The 19,932-nt window shown below is 35.9% G+C and overlaps 1 protein-coding gene across 1 annotated transcript in view; it reads right to left on the bottom strand.

Annotated features, from left to right (window-relative positions):
* CFAP47 (cilia and flagella associated protein 47) overlaps positions 1–19,932 on the bottom strand; it is a 507,952-nt gene that overhangs the window by 163,026 nt on the left and 324,994 nt on the right. The window contains exons 46-49 of the mRNA XM_070291173.1: positions 13,793–13,989; positions 12,841–12,984; positions 12,085–12,258; positions 2,774–2,885 (exon numbers count right to left, since the gene is read on the bottom strand). Coding sequence (XP_070147274.1) covers positions 2,774–2,885; positions 12,085–12,258; positions 12,841–12,984; positions 13,793–13,989 — 627 coding nt within the window. The remainder of the gene's footprint in view (positions 1–2,773; positions 2,886–12,084; positions 12,259–12,840; positions 12,985–13,792; positions 13,990–19,932) is intronic.

Genomic DNA, 19,932 nt, shown 5'->3' with positions numbered 1-19,932 from the left:
AGTGTACCATGTACTAGATGATTTATGGATATGTATTTCCACTACCAGATACGAAATCCCAGGAGGCAGGAGCCACACAATATTTATTTTCGTATCCAGTAGTAATATTTGAAATAATTAACAAACCTATTTTCCAGCCCGGATCAATCAGAAAGGACGCTGGATCCAAATTCTGAGGCTTGTGATACCCTTTATATCTAGCTGAATTATTGGGGAGGTGTGGGGCCAAAGGGATAGACTGTGGTGGCTAGAGTTTAAAAGTTGCATTACAGTAGAGTTCAAACAATTAAGGATTGCCAACATATGAGGAAAAGCATCTGTGAAAATATTTTAACGAACAGAGTGTAACTGTTTGAAGGTCAGCTTTGTTTATAACTACTGTACTCATCAAGACTTTCCAAATTATAGGCCTTTTGTAAATAACTGTTTATATAATTAAGTATAGAACTAAAAACATGCACAAAGTTTTCAAGACCAGTGATACACACAAACACATATAGACACTGACATACTTCTTTAACCAGTACAAATAGGAGCATTCTCATATATGTATGAAAATTTTAGTCCAGTTTTATTTATATTACAACAGATTAACAACTGTTCGGAAGCAATTACATCTCCACTACTTAAAACGTTGTAGAAGCCTTCCAACAGTAATATCAATAAAAATGGAGTTTGCCATCCTTACAGTCTTAGCCTGTCCAAATAATAATGGTAACATTAATTCAAATCTAAGAGAGCGCCCTGGGAAGCACAATCGTGAAAATGTCTTGCAAATATTTTTCAAAATTATGAAGCCTGCAAGGGCTCTTGTGTAGCCAGCAATATTTACTAATTCATCTCACCTAATGGACGTGAGTCTGAGTGAACTCCGGGAGTTGGTGATGGACAGGGAGGCCTGGTATGCTGTGATCATGGGGTCGCAAAGAGTCAGACACGACTGAGCGACTGAACTGAACTGAACTGAACTGAACAATATGCCCTGAGTTATCTTTAATGTTTCCAAATTTCTTCTGAAGTCCTTCAAATCAGCATGCTGAGTCCTTATCTGATGAGTGAAAATGTTTTGAAATTTGAAAATATGTTTTGAAATTTTTAGCATTTCTAAAATGCTGCCAAAATCAACAAAAATGACTAAGACATATTAAATCTGATTATTTAATTTTTCTTAGCTCCATTTCTATAACTTTGAGTCTGATTCATGGATCAGTGGCTCTATTTTGCTTAATGGAGTCATAAACACTCCTAATTCAACAACATTCTACCATTTAAAGTTCCTCTTATGTTTCTTCTCACACATAGCAGACCTTACTGCCTTTTATAGGACAGAAAACTAAAATTTCTTACCTATATCAAAAATAATAATGGCAATTCTGAATGACTTGTTATCCTTTAAGAAAGATCAAAATTCTAAAATTCTAAAACTAAGGAAAAGCTATCATTAGGACTGTCATTTGATGATGAGAATAAAAACTGAAATTTATGTTCTTACAATCAATTAAAATCTTCTGAGTTATCATAAAAATGGCCAAAAAAGTTACTTTATTGAAATGCTTGAAATAGGCTCACTCTAGCTCAAAATTTACCTATTACATAGAGAATAATAATGGGCTTTGCAAAGTCAAGTGTCTGAAAAGTGATGGGAAGATTTCATAAGATGCTAACAGCTATGACTATGGTGACATGTAGGGTCAAGCCAATTAGAAGTAGAGAGTGAGGGGTGGGTGAGTTGGCTCTTCACTCACAGAATATTCTATGACAGCAGTAGTAACTGGATCACAGTGGTTGCCATTCTGAAATTTCCCTTCTGCTTGTTAATAGCACTGGCATTCAGCCTACTCTCTATGTGCTTTCTACACTTTTAAACTGTATCCATTTACTAACATTTTAATAATTTCCTCAACAGGATTAAATCACCATGGGACACTGAATTGTCTTCAAATACAACAATTATTCCTTTGATGAATTACAGTTCCTCAGTTATTCCCTGTTACTCTTCTTTACCTCCAACCCCTCTTCCATCAAAAGGTTTGTAGGAATATCCCTCACTCCTATTCCCAAGCAAGCAACTCTTTTCAGGGACCATCAGGCAATTTGTATAAATGGATGCTTTGTTACAAAAAAAGGGAGAAAACTTCACATGTACCAAAGCCTTTAACCTATTTTTCATTTAAGTATATTATATGTACATGTTTTTAAAATACCTAGTCTTGTAAAGAAATATTCTCATAGGACGCTGGCTGGCTCATAAATTGGTATAACTATTTGAAAGTATTTATTCCAATTTTGGGGCTTCTCTGGTGGCTCAGATGGTACAGAATCTGCCTGCAATGAAGGAGACATGGGTTCGATCCCTGGGTTGAGAAGATCCACTGGAGAAGAGAATAGCTACCCACTTCAGCATTCTTGCCTGGAGAATTCCATGGACAGAGAAGCCTGGCAGGCTACAGTCCATGGGATTGCAAAGAGTCAGACACAACTGAGTAACTAACACACAATCTAATTTTAAATCTTAATGCCTTAACTAAATATTTCTACTTCCAGGAATTTGCCCTACAAATTCAAATAAATGGACAAGAAAGTATAGCACTATAGATGAAATGTATGCCCCAAAGCACTGATTATTTAGAAAGCTAATGACTTAAATAGAAAACTAAATTTCCCTCTGGATCATTTATTAGAAACAAGAAATATAAATAAATTTTAAATTTCTTCTCATCATGCAAGTTTTCCAGTATGGTAGTTAATAATATTTTATTAACAATTTTCTTACCTTTGAATATACCACGCTTCCAAGGGCACACATGTAGAATATACGGAACTGTGTTATCAGGGTCTATGGTGATGTCTGGGTTTCCCCACACTATCGGAAGATCTGAAGATACCTAGAAGAGAGAATCCAAAAATAGGAATCACATGATGTCAACATTTCCATGAAATTAGTATAACAAGCTAAAGCATAGAAAAAGCTGAAATTTAACTTAAATATTTTCATTGAAACTGTACACTTTTAAGTGAAAAGCAAGCCATAAAATATAGACATATAGTAGAAGAAAAATCGGAGACTTAAGGGAAAATATAACACAATAAAAATATTCTCTTTTGCTACTGGTAGCAAGATCACTGATGTTTATACAATCAGAGTAGCTTTTATAGGCCATGCAGAAGTTTCTTTATGCAATTTGATATATAAAAAATAAACCACTTCAATGAATTTCTACAATATTAATACAGTATATAAATATTAATATAATCAATATTAATATAGCATATAATATTTAAGCAGCATCTGACTATAACTGTTGTTGGCTAGATTCAACTTTCACCTTAGTGAGTACTTTCATCTTGCCCCCCTCCACCATTCTGTACAGGCAAACACTAATCTACCTTGTCCCTCTATAGATTTGCCTAACCTGAACAATTCATAAAGAAATTACACAGTATATGGTCTTTTGTGACTAGCTCTTTTTCACTTAGCATAATGTTTTCAAGTTTCACCTATGTTGTGGCATTTATCAGCACATCATTTCCTTTTTACTGATGAATGGCATTAAATCATATAAAAAACACATTTTGTGTCTCCATTCATTAGTTGATGAAAATGTGGGGTGTTTCTGTTCTTGTCTATTATGAATAATGCAGCTATGAAACCATGTAGAAGTGTTTGAGTACACATAGATTTTAATTTCTTATGGACATATATCTTAGAGTGGAACTGCTGGGACATAGGATGCTCAATCTTTTAAATTACTGCTTTCCAAAAGTCTTCTCTAAAATGGCTGAACCATTTTTCTTTCCCACCAACAATGCATGATGGTTCCTATTTTCTCTACAGCTTCTCTCAAAGTTTTTTGTATATCATTTTTATAATAGCCATCCTAGTGAGTGTGAAGTGGTATCTCATTGTGATTAAGGAGGATGTCAAGGTTGTATATTATAACCCTGCTTATTTAACTTATATGCAGAGTACATCATGAGAAATGCTGGGCTGGATGAAGCACAAGCTGGAATCAAGATTGCCAGGAGAAATATCAATAACCTCAGATATGCAGATGACATCACCTTTATGGCAGAAAGTGAAGAAGAACTAAAGAGCCTCTTGATGAAAGTGAAAGAGGAGAGTGAAAACATTGACTTAAAGCTAAACATTCAGAAAACTAAGACCATGGCATCCGGTCCCATCACTTCAAGGCAAGTAAATGGGGAAACAGTGGAAACAGTGGCAGACTTTATTTTGGGGGGCTCCAAAATCACTGCAGATGGTGACTGCAGCCATGAAATTAAAAGACGCTTACTACTTGGAAGGAAAGTTATGACCAACCTAGACAGCATATTGAAAAGCACAGACGTTACTTTGTCAACAAAGGTCCATCTAGTTGAGGCTATGGTTCTTCCAGTAGTCAGTACAGGTGTGAGAGTTGGATTATAAAGAAAGCTGAGCACCGAAGAATTGATGCTTTTGAACTGTGGTGTTGGAAAAGACTCTTGAGAGTCCCTTGGACTACAAGGAGTCCATCCTTTAGGATGGACTGGTTGGACTGAATATTCATTGGAAGGACTGATGTTGAAGCTGAAACTTCAATACTTTGGCCACCTGATGTGAAGAACTGACTCATTGGAAAAGACCCTGATGCTGGGAAGGATTGAAGGCGGGAGGAGAAGGGGACAGCAGAGGATGAGATGGTTGCATGGCATCACCGACTCAATGGACATGAGTTTAAGTAAACTCCAGGAGTTGGTGATGGACAGGGAGGCCTGGCGTGCTGTAGTCTACAAGGTAGCAAAGAGTCAGACATGACTGAGCCACTGAACTGAAGGATTGATGATGTTCAATATCTTTTCATGTGTTTATTGTTCATTTGCATGTACTTTGGGGAGAACTGTTAAGACTCTTTACACATTTAAAAAATTGTGTTACTTGTTTCATTATTAAATTGTAAAAGATGTTTATATATTCTAGAAACAAGGCCCTTATCAGATATTGGTCATGTGGATATTTTCTCTCATTCTGTGGACTGTTTTTTCACTTTCTTCAAGATATCACTTGAAGCACAATGGCAACTCTGCATTGAGCAAGTCTGTAAGTGCCATTTTTTTTTAATAGTATTTGCTCACTTTGTCACACTTTGATAATTTTTGGAATATTTCATACATTTTCATTGTTTTTATAATTATTATGGTTATCAATGATCTTCGATGTTACTATTCTAATTGTTTTGGCATTTTTTAGCAATAAAGCATTTTTTAATGAAGGTATATACATCCTTTTAAAACAATTCTATTGCATACTTAAGCTGCAGTGCAACATAAAGCATAACTTTTATATGCAGTGGGAAAGAAAAGTCTGTATGACTTACTTCATTGTTATTTTGCTTTATTGTGGTGGTGGTCTGGAATCCAAACCAAATATCTCCAAGGTATGCCTATAGTTTGTCACAAGTTTTTTACATGCCTGAAATAATAAATCTTTTACCCTTTGTCAAGGAGCATTGCATACATGTTGTGGCACACTTTCAGCACTTCGGTAGTTTACAGCTCTACCTTAGCCTTAACTTCCAGCTCACACAGCATCTCTCCATCAGCCAGAGCTGAAAAAACTGGCACCCTCTCAGGCCTTCCCTGGGCAATCACACCACTCTGTATATGCATGTAGCCTGCATGTTACCCAGGGACATGTCAGAATTGTGAAATTCGCTGCAGATATCTTAATCCTCACATCTTCAAGTTTTTAGTCAAACTCTAGTCGGTCACAACTGGTTTTGTAGCCTCAGGCAGCTGTAATGCCAAACTACTGAATATTTTTGGCAAGTGTCCTAAGGATAAGTCCTTTCCATCAGAGCAAGATATGACACAAGTAAAAGATGACAACCCCTCACTCATGGGGAGGGGTATTGCAAGAGACCTATGAGAAAGGTCAAATTGCGACAATGTACTGGTGTGGGAATTGTGAGCAGAGTCATACTCAGTCTGCCTCTTCCTTCGTTTGCAAGGCTGCAGTTTTCATAGCCATTGTGGTTGTAAGACTGCAGAGCAGCGGAAAGGGGGACAGAAATAGGTCAAGTCAAAATGCGACAAATTACTCCACTGTTACCATGATTCAGTTTTTCTTGAGTAAATAGTGCTCAGATTATTTGAAATCTTTGTTTAATTTTGATTTAAAATTTCATTTTGACAGTTTTTATCAGTGTTTGTATTGCTTTTAAGGAGGAACAGATTTATGAAACTCCACTACTCTGGAAGTCCCAGGTCTTCTGTTTTCCTTAGTGCACAACTATCTCCTACTACCTGGTCACTTTGATAAAATGCCATAGCATTTTACCTGTATCACTTATTATATTTCATTATTTTTTATATTATTTTTCCTATTAGGGAAGTCTCAACATTCTATTGCAAACTATTCTTGTAGCAATGAGATTGAATATAGTAAAAAGGCTTTAAAAAAATTCAAAACATCATAAAAATGAATACTAGCAGTAATGAAAAATAGAAAAAAGAAAAGATATTAAAAGAACATACTGAGTTTGAGTTGTTAGCAGACTGTCAAAGTGGAGGTATAAAGTAAGCAGTCAAAAATGAGAAGCTGAAGCTAATACATCTAGACTAAAAGTATAAATTTGCCACTTGTACCTAAATGATAGTCTGAAACCAAGAAACTGCCAAGTGTGATGTGGTACAGATATAAGGATACTTTAGAAGGTAGAACTTTAAAAAGAAATGAGAAGGTTAGAGGAATAAAAGGACCAGATAAGTAACAATCAAGAAATGGCATCGACATGAGGAATATAGAAAGATATAAAATATAGGGTGAAGAGTGTTAAGACAGTGTGCTGCATGCTTGCTAAGTTGCTTCAGTTGCGTCTGACTCTGTGACCCTATGGACTGCAGCCTGCCAGGCTCCTCTGTCCAGGGGATACTCGAGGCAAGAATACTGGAGTGAGTTGCCACACTCTCCTCCAGGGATCTTCTTGACCCAGGGATTGAACCCCCACCTCTGAAGTCTCCTGCATTGGCAGGCGGGTCCTTTACCACTAGCACCACCTGGGAAGTTAAGAAGGCAGATAGTGCCAAACATTAAAGGAGTTTTAGGGCAGATAATTTGGGCAAATAACTGACTTTTCTTGAACAAAAATTACAGGTGATCTTTGTGGCTGCAGTTTCAAAAGAGTAGAGGAGCTACAAATGGACCACCATGAAGTAAGAAGCCATCATGTAAATAATGCTTTTTCAAGAAGTTTACCAATCACAAAAAAATATAGAAGGTAATAGTTGAAAGGGTATTGTTAAGAGGCAAGTTTTATCTTGTAATGGAAAACCTTTGAGAATACTTACAGATTAAGAAAATAGTCTAACAATGAGAAAGGTATTGAAGGAGTGGGGGGAGAGTGCAAATCAACCCTGAGTGCACAGAGAATCAGAAGCATTTCACTGGTTTCAAAGTAAGCACAAGATGAAACCTGACACTATAGATCAAAGTTTCCAGTCTAGCCTTTCTCCTTAGCAGCATCTCAGTTGTTTCTCAATAGAATTTCCACTGAAATACCAGCAATGATTCAAATATAATAAATGAATGAATAGAGATGGCAAATTGATAATGCTCATTATTACCTGCTGATTAAAAATAATGGTGATTTTCAAATTAAGAAAGGTGATATTTTATTCTAATATCTCTAAGAATATGTTTCTTAGGTTTTAAATATGTTTCTGTTCTTTTATAATTCTTGGTGTTATTTAAAGGTAGAAATATAAAAGAATTAGAATACATGTTCAGTATTACTAGTACTTGAATGAAATTATATTTTAAAAATTTAATATGTAACATCTTTAATTACAGAAAAAGGCCTCGGAAAATTTACATTCTAAAGGTAAAAGTAACTAGATTCTTCAGTTTTATTTTTATATTGAAACAACAGAAATATAGACTTTAATTATTATTCTTATGAGAATAATTTTGTTATATAAAATTCCACTTCTACATTTAATTAGAAAAATATTCACTTTTCATAGTTAACATAGCATACTTATTATCTATAAAAGCCTACAGTTAAGAAAATGCATTAATTCTGAAGGATGAAATTTTAAAAACCTAGAGACATCACCTCTGCCATAACAACAAAATGAAATAACCAATGTTAAGATCTACCACAAAGGAGAGGTGGGTTCAGTCTCTGGGTGGGGAAGATGCCCTGGAAGAGGGCATGGCAACTCACTCCAATATTCTTGTGGAGAAAATTCCATGGAGAGAGAGCCTGGCAGGCTACAGTCCATGGGGTCAAAAAGAATCAGACATGAATGAGTGACTGAGCACCTATGCACTATGATTTATGCTAGGTATAAAGTGTGGATATGAGGGGGTATGCTCCTTTACTCACAGTAAATAATCTGGTGGAGAACAATAAATAGGTAATAGCAGTAAGATATAATGTACATGATTGTGGGAAAGGTAAAAGAAAGGTTAAAAAAAAATGTTGCGGAAGCACATGAAAGGCATCTATAATCCAGGTTTATGGGGATCTAGAAAGATTCTCAGAAAAGTGGCATCTAATAAATACTTGCCCTAAAGAATGAAATGGAGTTAAGCACAGAGAAGTGGAAGATAGGGAGTTGGATAAAGATTTCTAGATAGTAGCAAAAGGAAATACTGTATATACTGTATATACTGTAAATACTGTATACGGTGGCCTAAGTGTGGCTTGGAGGCAAGAGTGGTAAGAGATGAAGCTGAGCAAACATACTTTTGAAGCACATGGGCCACTTCAGGGAGCATGGACTAGATCTGATGGCAAGAGATGACAGTGAATAGTTTTAGCAGGGGAGTAAGAAAATAAAATTTTCATTCATAAGATTCACTCCATTTGTAATCCAGTAAGGAAAGAAGAAGAAAATCAAAGCACATAATTTTTAGGATTACCAAAAATAGCAGAGAACAAACCCAGTGAATTTCTAAACTTCTGAAGCACCCTCTAAAACTAGATATAGCCATCTATGATGGATAGATATTTGAAGCTTCTTTGAGGATTTTATTGAACACATAATTTATAGATAAATATGGGAGTAGGGAGTAGAAAAATTTATTTTCAGATTTGCTTAAATATATCAAATGAGGAAGGTCAAGAATAAAACCTCTTAATAAAGATATAAATAATTATGTATTTCTTCATATTCCCACTATTATTCATACTGGTAAGTGACACGATAAACTTTTGAAATTTCATGCCTGCAGATATCACATTACCATTTCAAAAGCTGTTTGAAAGTTTTTTTGAAAAGATCTTTCTTTATCATGCATAATATCTTCAAGTAAAAATACACATGACTCAAATAAGTAAATCTTAATGTGTTTTATGATTATATACTAATACTTAGATATAAAACTTGTTTGGTGATAATTTAACTTTATACAAAATGGCAGTTTAAAACCTGTTGGACTCAACACATTAAAAAGATCATACACCATGACCAAGTGGGCTTTATCCCAGGGATGCAAGGATTCTTCAATATCCGCAAATCAATCAATGTAATTCACCACATTAACAAATTGAAAAATAAAAACCATATGATTATCTCAATAGATGCAGAGAAGGCCTTTGACAAAATTCAACATCCATTTATGATAAAAACTCTCCAGAAAGCAGGAATAGAAGGAACATACCTCAACATAATAAAAGCTATCTATGACAAACCCACAGCAAACATTATCTTCAATGGTGAAAAATTGAAAGCATTTCCCCTAAAGTCAGGAACAAGACAAGGGTGTCCACTTTCACCACTACTATTCAACATAGTTCTGGAAGTTTTGGCCACAGCAATCAGAGCAGAAAAAGAAATAAAAGGAATCCAAATTGGAAAAGAAGAAGTAAAACTCTCACTGTTTGCAGATGACATGATCCTCTACATGGAAAACCCTAAAGACTCCACCAGAAAATTACTAGAGCTAATCAATGAATGTAGTAAAGTTGCAGGATATAAAATCAACACACAGAAATCCCTTGCATTCCTATACACGAATAATGAGAAAGTAGAAAAAGAAATTAAGGAAACAATTCCATTCACCATTGCAACGAAAAGAATAAAATACTTAGGAATATATCTACCTAAAGAAACTAAAGACCTTTATATAGAAAACCATAAAACACTGATGAAAGAAATCAAAGAGGACACTAATAGATGGAGAAATATACCATGTTCATGGATTGGAAGAATCAATATAGTGAAAATGAGTATACTACCCAAAGCAATTTACAAATTCAATGCAATCCCTATCAAGCTACCAGCCACATTTTTCACAGAACTAGAACAAATAATTTCAAGATTTGTATGGAAATACAAAAAACCTCGAATAGCCAAAGCAATCTTGAGAAAGAAGAATGGAACTGGAGGAATCAACTTGCCTGACTTCAGGCTCTACTACAAAGCCACAGTCATCAAGACAGTATGGTACTGGCACAAAGACAGACATATAGATCAATGGAACAAAATAGAAAGCCCAGAGATAAATCCACACACATATGGACACCTTATCTTTGACAAAGGAGGCAAGAATATACAATGGAGTAAAGACAATCTCTTTAACAAATGGTGCTGGGAAAACTGGTCAACCACTTGTAAAAGAATGAAACTAGATCACTTTCTTACACCGCACACAAAAATAAACTCAAAATGGATTAAAGATCTAAATGTAAGATCAGAAACTATAAAACTCCTAGAGGAGAACATAGGCAAAACACTCTCAGACATAAATCACAGCAGGATCCTCTATGATCCACCTCCCAGAATTCTGGAAATAAAAGCAAAAATAAACAAATGGGATCTAATTAAAATTAAAAGCTTCTGCACAACAAAGGAAAATATAAGCAAGGTGAAAAGACAGCCTTCTGAATGGGAGAAAATAATAGCAAATGAAGCAACTGACAAACAACTAATCTCAAAAATATACAAGCAACTTATGCAGCTCAATTCCAGAAAAATAAACGACCCAATCAAAAAATGGGCCAAAGAACTAAATAGACATTTCTCCAAAGAAGACATACGGATGGCTAACAAACACATGAAAAGATGCTCAACATCACTCATTATTAGAGAAATGCAAATCAAAACCACAATGAGGTACCACTTCACACCAGTCAGAATGGCTGCGATCCAAAAATCTGCAAGCAATAAATGCTGGAGAGGATGTGGAGAAAAGGGAACCCTCCTACACTGTTGGTGGGAATGCAAACTAGTACAGCCACTATGGAGAACAGTGTGGAGATTCCTTAAAAAATTGCAAATAGAACTACCTTATGACCCAGCAATCCCACTGCTGGGCATACACACCAAGGAAACCAGAATTCAAAGAGACACATGTACCCCAATGTTCATCGCAGCACTGTTTATAATAGCCAGGACATGGAAACAACCTAGATGTCCATCAGCAGATGAATGGATAAGAAAGCTGTGGTACATATACACAATGGAGTATTACTCAGCCATTAAAAAGAATTCATTTGAATCAGTTCTGATGAGATGGATGAAACTGGAGCCGATTATACAGAGTGAAGTAAGCCAGAAAGAAAAACACCAATACAGTATACTAACACATATATATGGAATTTAGGAAGATGGCAATGACGACCCTGTATGCAAGACAGGGAAAGAGACACAGATGTGTACAATGGACTTTTGGACTCAGAGGGAGAGGGAGAGGGTGGGATGATTTGGGAGAATAACATTCTAACATGTATACTATCATGTGAATTGAATCGCCAGTCTATGTCTGACACAGGATGCAGCATGCTTGGGGCTGGTGCATGGGGATGACTCAGAAAGATGTTATGGGGAGGGAGGAGGGAGGGGGGTTCATGTTTGGGAATGCATGTAAGAATTAAAGATTTTAAAATTTAAAAAATAAAAAAAATAAAATAAAATAAAAAAGAAAAAAAAAGGAAAAAAAAAACCTGTTGGACTAATAAAAGGAATTCTAACCATCTCCTTGTATCACACTGCTTTACCTAGTTAAGTAAAATCAGATGTTTTTAAATTTCATACAATTCAATGTACTCTTTCTGAAAACACTTTCATATTTAAAAAATCAAAAAACAAACTGACCTTAAATGTTAGGAGGCTTGGTGTATAATTGGGCACTATTATGGGTTTATTTGTTACTTCCCCCACTTGACAGTCTATAATGATGTGTTCCAAGGCCAGGGGTCTTTTTCCAGTTCCTTTTATGTCAAAGATATGCTCCATACCATCGACTTCATTTTGTAGAATAAGCTTGCCCTGTGACAAATCAGTCAAATTTAAGCTCTATAGGAGTGACAGTTAGAAGTAAACAATTTCTTCTGTCTTAGGAATTTTGAATCTTATTAATGAAATGAGCTTTCAAGAAGGTGTTAGTCACTGACTTATCCAGTTTACATATAAATACTTCTACTGAATGAATGAAGACGGATTTCCTGTGAAAAGCTCTTTATTTCTTTTCACTTTCACTAAGTGGAAGAGTTTAATAGGCATTCTCATGCTGTTTACATACTTGTCAAAGAAATATGACAAGAAAATATTTTCTGAAGTATAAACTTCCTTACTGAATAAAAACAAAGCAATGATTTTACTTTGTTAAACATATTACATAAAATTAACCTAGATATAAATATTGAAGCCTATGACAATGTGACTTTCAGAATATTTATACCTCAAATTAAAACATTTATTAAAGTTTCAAGCAGAGTGAACACCAATGATCAAATTCATGGAAAATATAACTTTTCTGCAAGAAAATTTATCATAAATTGTAGTGGTAAACATCACATTGGTTTATTGACATATTATTGCTAGGGAAAAAAAAAATCAATGAGTTCATACCATAATCTCACATTCCAAAATAGGTTTGAATGTGAGAGGATAATCCACAGTTTCACCTGGTCCGACATATAAAATAGGAGGTCCATGAAACCATTCTCCTTCTATAGTAACTTGAAATTTCCATTCATTCTTTGTTTCATTATTCTAAAGCATGAAAATAAAGATAGAAACATATCAGTGTAAAATAAAAATCCTTAAAAATTACCTTTGTCTACTCTATCATCACTCACTTATAAACAAGTAATAGCCAGCCAGTCTCCTGGACTTCAAGGAGATCAAACCAGTCAACCTAAAGGAAATCAACTCTGAATATTCATTGAAGGACTGATGGCTGAAGCTGAAGCTCCAGTACTTTGGTCACCTGATGAGAAGAGCCAACTCATTAGAAAAGGCCCTGATGCTAGAAAAGATTGAAGGCAGGAGGAGAAGGCGACAACAGAGGATGAGATAGTTGGATAGCATCACCAACTCAATGGACATGAATTTGAGCAAGCTCCAGGAGATGGTGAAGGACAGGGAAGCCTGGTGTGCTGCAGTCTATGGCGTCACAAAGCGTCAGAGAGGACTGAGCGACTGAACAGCAACAACAATAGCCAATCACTGGTCTTAGTGCCTATGAGCCCATCTTAATCATATGTTAAGGTCACAGCTGAATTTGGGGCAGAGTGATCTGAGAGACCATGAGTCTGCTTAGTCTGATGATAGGTTAATGATATTGGAGTTAACTTTTTAAACAAAGAGATGCAGCAGAAGTGATTAATCAGGTGAGTAATATGATAACATTTATATTCAGGAATAAAACTGTGACATCAAATTGGAGTAACAAATGGCCACACATAATGCAATTAGGAATCAGTACTAGTTTAGATGAGAGGTTTGAAGAAAACTTTGAGACAGTGGCAGTGGGAATAAAGAAAGTACCAAAAAAAGAAAAAAGAAAATTTGTACTTACAATTGGAATATTCTGGGTAAGGGGTTCAAATGCTGGTGTTTCAAAATCAAATCTGGCCTCTGGACGTTCTTCATTCACCACACCTTCAATGCAATAGAGACGCACATCATACTTTGATGTCAACAAAATTTTGCAAGGGTAGCGTCCAGGACTGAGAGGAACAAATCGCAAAGGGACTGGAACAGATCCATCTGCAGCTATCAAAATAATTTTAAAATGGTTTAATCATTTTGATGGTATAAATCCTAAAACTGATTTTAGGATAAAGGAATATTTTATTGCATTGTATTTAATTGAATTATATAATCCAGATGAGACTAGGTTCTAACAAGGTAGCACACTACTCCTCAATCTCCTGGGCATTACAAGCAAGTTTATTTATTTATTTATTTATTTTTATTAATGAGAGAATATATCCAGCATGGGTCAAAGGAAAGTCTGCTCCACAAAGCTACTGAGGGACCCAGGTACACTGCTCCTCCTTTGTGTACAGGTCAGGGGAAGAGGAGCTGAAAATTTGCTCAAGGGCTTTTTAGTGTTCAGCCCAAAAAGTTAACACACATTATAGTTAACTGGTCAGAACCAAACACATGATTCTATCTCAGTCAACAGGGACTGAGACTTGAGAGATATATGGGATATTTGGTAAGCATTATTATCTGCTACATTTCTATGACACAGGAGTGCTCTATCCCACAGCAATCAAAATCAGTTACAACTTGACCAGCAGATAGAAATAATTTTTAATAACCAAGAGAAGCCAAAAGAGGCATAACCAATGAATACTTCTCACATTACCTTGTTATACCATGTACCAGAATAGCTAATATAATTTCTTATGGTGGGCAGGCTATCAATGATGGTTCTTTCCTTCCAAGCAACACTATTTCTCTGAAAGTCACCATTTTCTTATTCTCCATTAAGTTAGAAAATAGTTATAAAAATCTCTCAACCCTAAAGTAGGATGCACTATAAGAATATAAGTTTCACTGCTAAAGTCAAATTATTTAAGTTATAGATAAGAAACAAGTGATAAAAGATGCTTAGAAGCCTAATTCTGTGAAGGAAATTCTCTGAAATCAAGAAAACAAATCAAACTTATTAATCAATGGACTGGACACATATTATATTAATTGGCTATGTTAATTTACTCATATTTAACACCTCAAATGTTAAAAATGGCAAACTGGTTTTCAAATACACTGAAGTCTATATGCCAAGAAAACCAGTTATTGCTATAAGAACATTAGTTGCTTTAAATCATTTTAAAACATATTGAGGATGTGTATGCATGTGTTACACATATTATAAAATATATTCATCATATTGAAGTAGGAAATGGCAACCCACTCCAGTATTCTTGCCTGGAAACCCCCCTGGACAGAGGAGCCTGGTAGGCTACAGTTCATGGGGTCACAAAGAGTCGAACACAACTGAGTGACTGAGCATGAGCAATCACATATTATATAGAATACACTGTGTGTTGTATATTGTATATTATTTGTTATATATAGCAACATACAATATACGCGTGGTGGCTCAGACAGTCAAGAATCTGCCTGCAATACAGGAGACCCAGGTTCAATCCCTGGGTTGGGAAGATCCCCAGGAGAAAGGAATGGCTACCCATTCCAGTATTCTTGCCTAGAGAATTCCATGGACAGAGTAGACTGGTGGTATATATTATGTTATGTATAAATGTCATAGTTTTATGTTATATATTAAGAAACACTGATAGTGGATTACTCTTGAAATATATATTATATCTAAGCAAAGTTCAAGAGACTCAGCAGGTCTAAGGAGGATACAAAGGCTGTCAGAATGTTGTTATTTTTATTCCGTCCTATTCAAAGAGTCGGACACTACTGAGCGACTGAACTGAACTGAACTGATTCAAGTACAAATATAGTTTTAGAATATTTTTTTCTTATCAAAAAGGACTCCAGGCACATCTTATCATCTGTTGTTCATTGATTACTTTCATTCTGAGAGAAGTATTTGAATTGTGGCAACATCATTAGAATAAACTAGGTGAGATAATTATTTGATTAAAATTTGTTGCTTTATTATCAGAAAGGAAGAAGCCATACTTTTATCTTGCATGAACAGATTGAAATGAAAATATTTAGCTTAGGTAATTTAAATAAAATTAAACTGCTTAGAATATGAAATTTAATCAGTAGTAATTATTATTTTCATCAAAGATAAAGAATAACTAGCCATTTCATGGTAAACGACAATCGAAATGCACGAGTTCAAGTATAAAGGTGCTATCAAAAGCTTTATGCTATACACTATTTCCTTTTCCCTAAAAATATGCATTTTCTATTGATACTGACTGAAAGTAAAAGTCAAGGACACCCTTAAGTATGCATTTCCCAACTCATGAAATGTTCATAAGCAAAGACCCTAAAGAATATGCCATGCAACCCCCTCTCCCTTACAAGTCAAAAAAGAAATTCATAATAGAATTTATGGAAATGATGGTTTTAATGTTGAAGATATATTGATAAAATAATATTTCTTTTCCTTAAACATCTGAAATAATTTAATTCATACTAGAAAAAGAGTAGAAATATTATCATATATTATCAAAAAGAAGCTACTTGTGGATTAAGGTATTCATCAGACAGTATCCACATCTCCTTAGATGTGAAATAGCAGAGGTAGAGACTTCTCATATTTAGAAATTTGGAAATTTTACTGGCTACACTGTGCCATCTCAACATCATTCTCTTTTAGGGACATGTTTTCTCAAAGTCCTTTGCAATTCTTCTCTGTAGCAGATGTTATCCATGTCCTGCCATGTCTCCTTGGCATTTAAATTGTTGCTGCAGGCCAATGGTTTTATGGAAAACAGATCTTTCTCCCTGAGGGCTTTCGCTAGACATAGGAAGGTGCTTAATCCTTGCATCCATCAGGCCAGAAGTGACTGTTAACGACTGCAGTTGTGGTCCTCAACAAATAATGTATCAAACTGGTGGGCAAAATAACCCAGCTTCTTTATCCTTTGGTTGGAATAACTGTGAGGTGAATTCTACACAAACTCATAGACAGCCCCAGGACAACCATACCCAAATTGCTTAGTGGCAACTGCTCATGAACACTCCCTGAACTGGCTCCTTCTCTTTGCTGTCTCTCACCCTCTCACATTCCTACCTATGGTTCCTGAGATCACTTCTCAAACTACTGCTCTCAAGACCTGGTCTTGGTGTCTGCTATTAGGGATCTCCAACCTAACACATACCCTTAGACCAAGGAAAGAGAGCTTGCTGTCAATGGCCTCATGCTTTCTAGGGCCTTACATTGAATATCCTCCGGCACTGTCTCTCTGGATGTGCATGGAGTACATGGGCCTGCTGTGACAGGCCCACATGCAGCCCAGACCCATTCATGTTCTGGGTTTCGGGCATGTCACAATTCACAATTCAAAGTGCTTTGATCCCATTTCCAGTGCCTGCACAGGACTCCTCCCTATGTTGATCCTCCTGTTGGAAGACTCCTAGAATTAAAGAATAACTAAGAGGCGGCCACTAAGGGGAAGATATTGACCAAGATTATGTGGGTTAAAGTACCCACAAATTTGTACACAAGGCCTCTTACAATACACGTTAGAGTTGAAGAAAGAGAATGGGGTGGGCACATGCCCAGGGCCCAGCTATCCTGTCTTGTCATGTCTAGCTCAAAATTCTAAGGAGATCAAGAATTCTAAAATCAAACGTGGTCTTCTAGTTTGGTAAAAAGCTTAATTTCTCAAGGTGGAATAATAGATTATATTCTACTTAAAACTTTGTTAGCCTGATTTAACAATTTTAAAATTTTGATATCTGGTACATGGGATCCCATTTGAACTTTTGACCTGGGCATACAAATGTCAGGGACAATCTAGACCTGTCCCTTCCATCCTTAGTCTACTAAATGTAGCTCACTTGGGGCCTTTTCTTTACAGGTGATCCCAGTAACTATGGGAGTTGTCAGGGTTCTGTAATTAAAGATAACCAAATGTATCTAAATTTATCAGATTATAGTTTTTAAATAAAATAAAGGAACATAAAGAGTGAATCTCTAATTAAAAAATATCTAATTTTATATAACTTGAGCTACTGAGGAAGTCATTGTAATCTACAGTTTTTAAAATAACCCATAAAAATGGGCATCTAGCACATATGATCTAGCAATCTCCCTCTTGGGCATGTATCTGGAGAAAACTCTAATTTGAAAAGATACATGCACCCCAGTGTTCACAGCCATGCTACTTACAATAGCCAAGATAGGGAAGCAACCTAAGTGCCCATCAACAGTTGAATGGATAAAGAAGATGTGGTGAACACACACACACACACACACACACACAATGGAATACTATTCAGCCATAAAAAAGAATGAAATAATGCCATTTGCAGCAACATGGATGAATCTAGAAATTATCATACCAAGTGAAGTAAGTCAGACAGAGAAATACAAATATCATGCAATACTACTTATATATATATATATATATATATATATATAGTTTTTTTTTGAAGTCAAGTTCTTAATCTAATTTAAATTAAGGAGTAAGATTTGATTAGTAGCTTTCAAACATTTCATTTCTTGGCTTGGGGCTGTGTGGGGTAGAGGGGAGTGCGTCTGAACATTACCTAAAACAGAATCTCAATATATAAGACAAATTAACCTAGAGTCAATCTGGTTGAAATAAGATGCTAGAAGCTCCCATTCACTTCTGCAAACTCCAAATAGACAAAACAAAGCACTTTAGAAGAATGTTAAGGCTCTAAGAATATAATTTGATTCGCTGATCTCTTGGGTTTCTTTCCGCTTTAACATTCCATGATTATTTGAAAGTACATCAGAAAAGTGGAAGAGACTAAAAATATAATAAATTGGTCATTATTTTCCACAGCTAATTATATAGGTATATTATTAGCAAACAATAGTCAGAAATTCTTAATTCAGAAAATGAGGTATCAAGAGACAGAATAAATTTATGATAGGAATTCATTAGTAAGATGAACTTATAATAAACAGATATTTATTTGTTGCAAATTAATATATGAGTAATTATGTGTGCTTAGTCACTCAGTCGTTTCGAACTCTTTGAGACTCCATGGACTGTAGGCAGCCAGGCTCCTCTGTTCATGGGGATTCTCCAGGCAAGAATACTGGAGTGGGTTGCCATGCCTTCCTCCAGGGGATCTTCCCAACTCAGGGATCGAACCCAGTCCTCCCACATTGCAGGAGGATTCTTGGGCAAAAACACTCAAAATGATAAAGATCCACACTCAGTTCAGTTCAGTCACAGAGTCATGTTTGACTCTTTGCGACCCCATGGACTGCAGCACACAAGGCTTCCCTGTCCATCACCAACTCTCGGAGTTTACTCAAACTCATGTTCATTGAGTTGGTGATGCCATCCAACCATCTCATCCTCTATCGTCCCCTTCTCCTCCTGCCTTCAATCTTTCCCAGCATCAGGGTCTTTTTCAATGAGTAAGTTCTTTGCATCAGGTGACCAAAGTATTGGAGTTTCAGCTTTAGCATCAATCCTTCCAATGAACATTCAGGACTGATTTCCTTTAGGATGGACTGGTTGGATCTCCTTGCAGTCCAAGGGATTCTTAAGAGTTTTCTCCAATAGCACAGTTCAAAAATATCAATTCTTTGGTGCTCGGCTTTCTTTGTAGTCCAACTCTCAGATCCATACCTGACTACTGGAAAAACCATAGCCTTGACTACACGGACCTTTGTTGAGAAAGTAATGTCTCTCCTTTTTAATATGCTGTCTAGGTTGGTCATAACATTCCTTCCAAGGAGTGTCTTTTTATTTCATGGCCGCAATCACCATCTGCAGTGATTTTGGAGCCCAAGAAAATAAAATTTGTCACTGTTTCCATTTTTTCCCTACCTATTTGCCATGAAGTGATGGGACTGGATGCCATGATCTTAGTTTTCTGAATGTTGAGCTTTAAGCCAACTTTTTCACTCTCCTCTTTCACTTTCATCAAGAGGCTTTTTAGTTCTTCTTCACTTTCTGCCATAAGGGTGGTGTCATCTGCATATCTGAGGTTATTGATATTTCTCCCGGCAATCTTGATTCCAGCTTGGGTTTCTCCCAGTCCAGCGTTTCTCATGATGTACTG

The sequence above is a fragment of the Ovis canadensis genome, chromosome X, assembly GCF_042477335.2.
Source record: "Ovis canadensis isolate MfBH-ARS-UI-01 breed Bighorn chromosome X, ARS-UI_OviCan_v2, whole genome shotgun sequence".
In the NCBI taxonomy this organism is placed as follows: domain Eukaryota; kingdom Metazoa; phylum Chordata; class Mammalia; order Artiodactyla; family Bovidae; genus Ovis; species Ovis canadensis.
The sequence above is the reverse complement of the archived record's forward strand: the minus strand, read 5'-3'. Positions and strand labels throughout refer to the sequence as shown.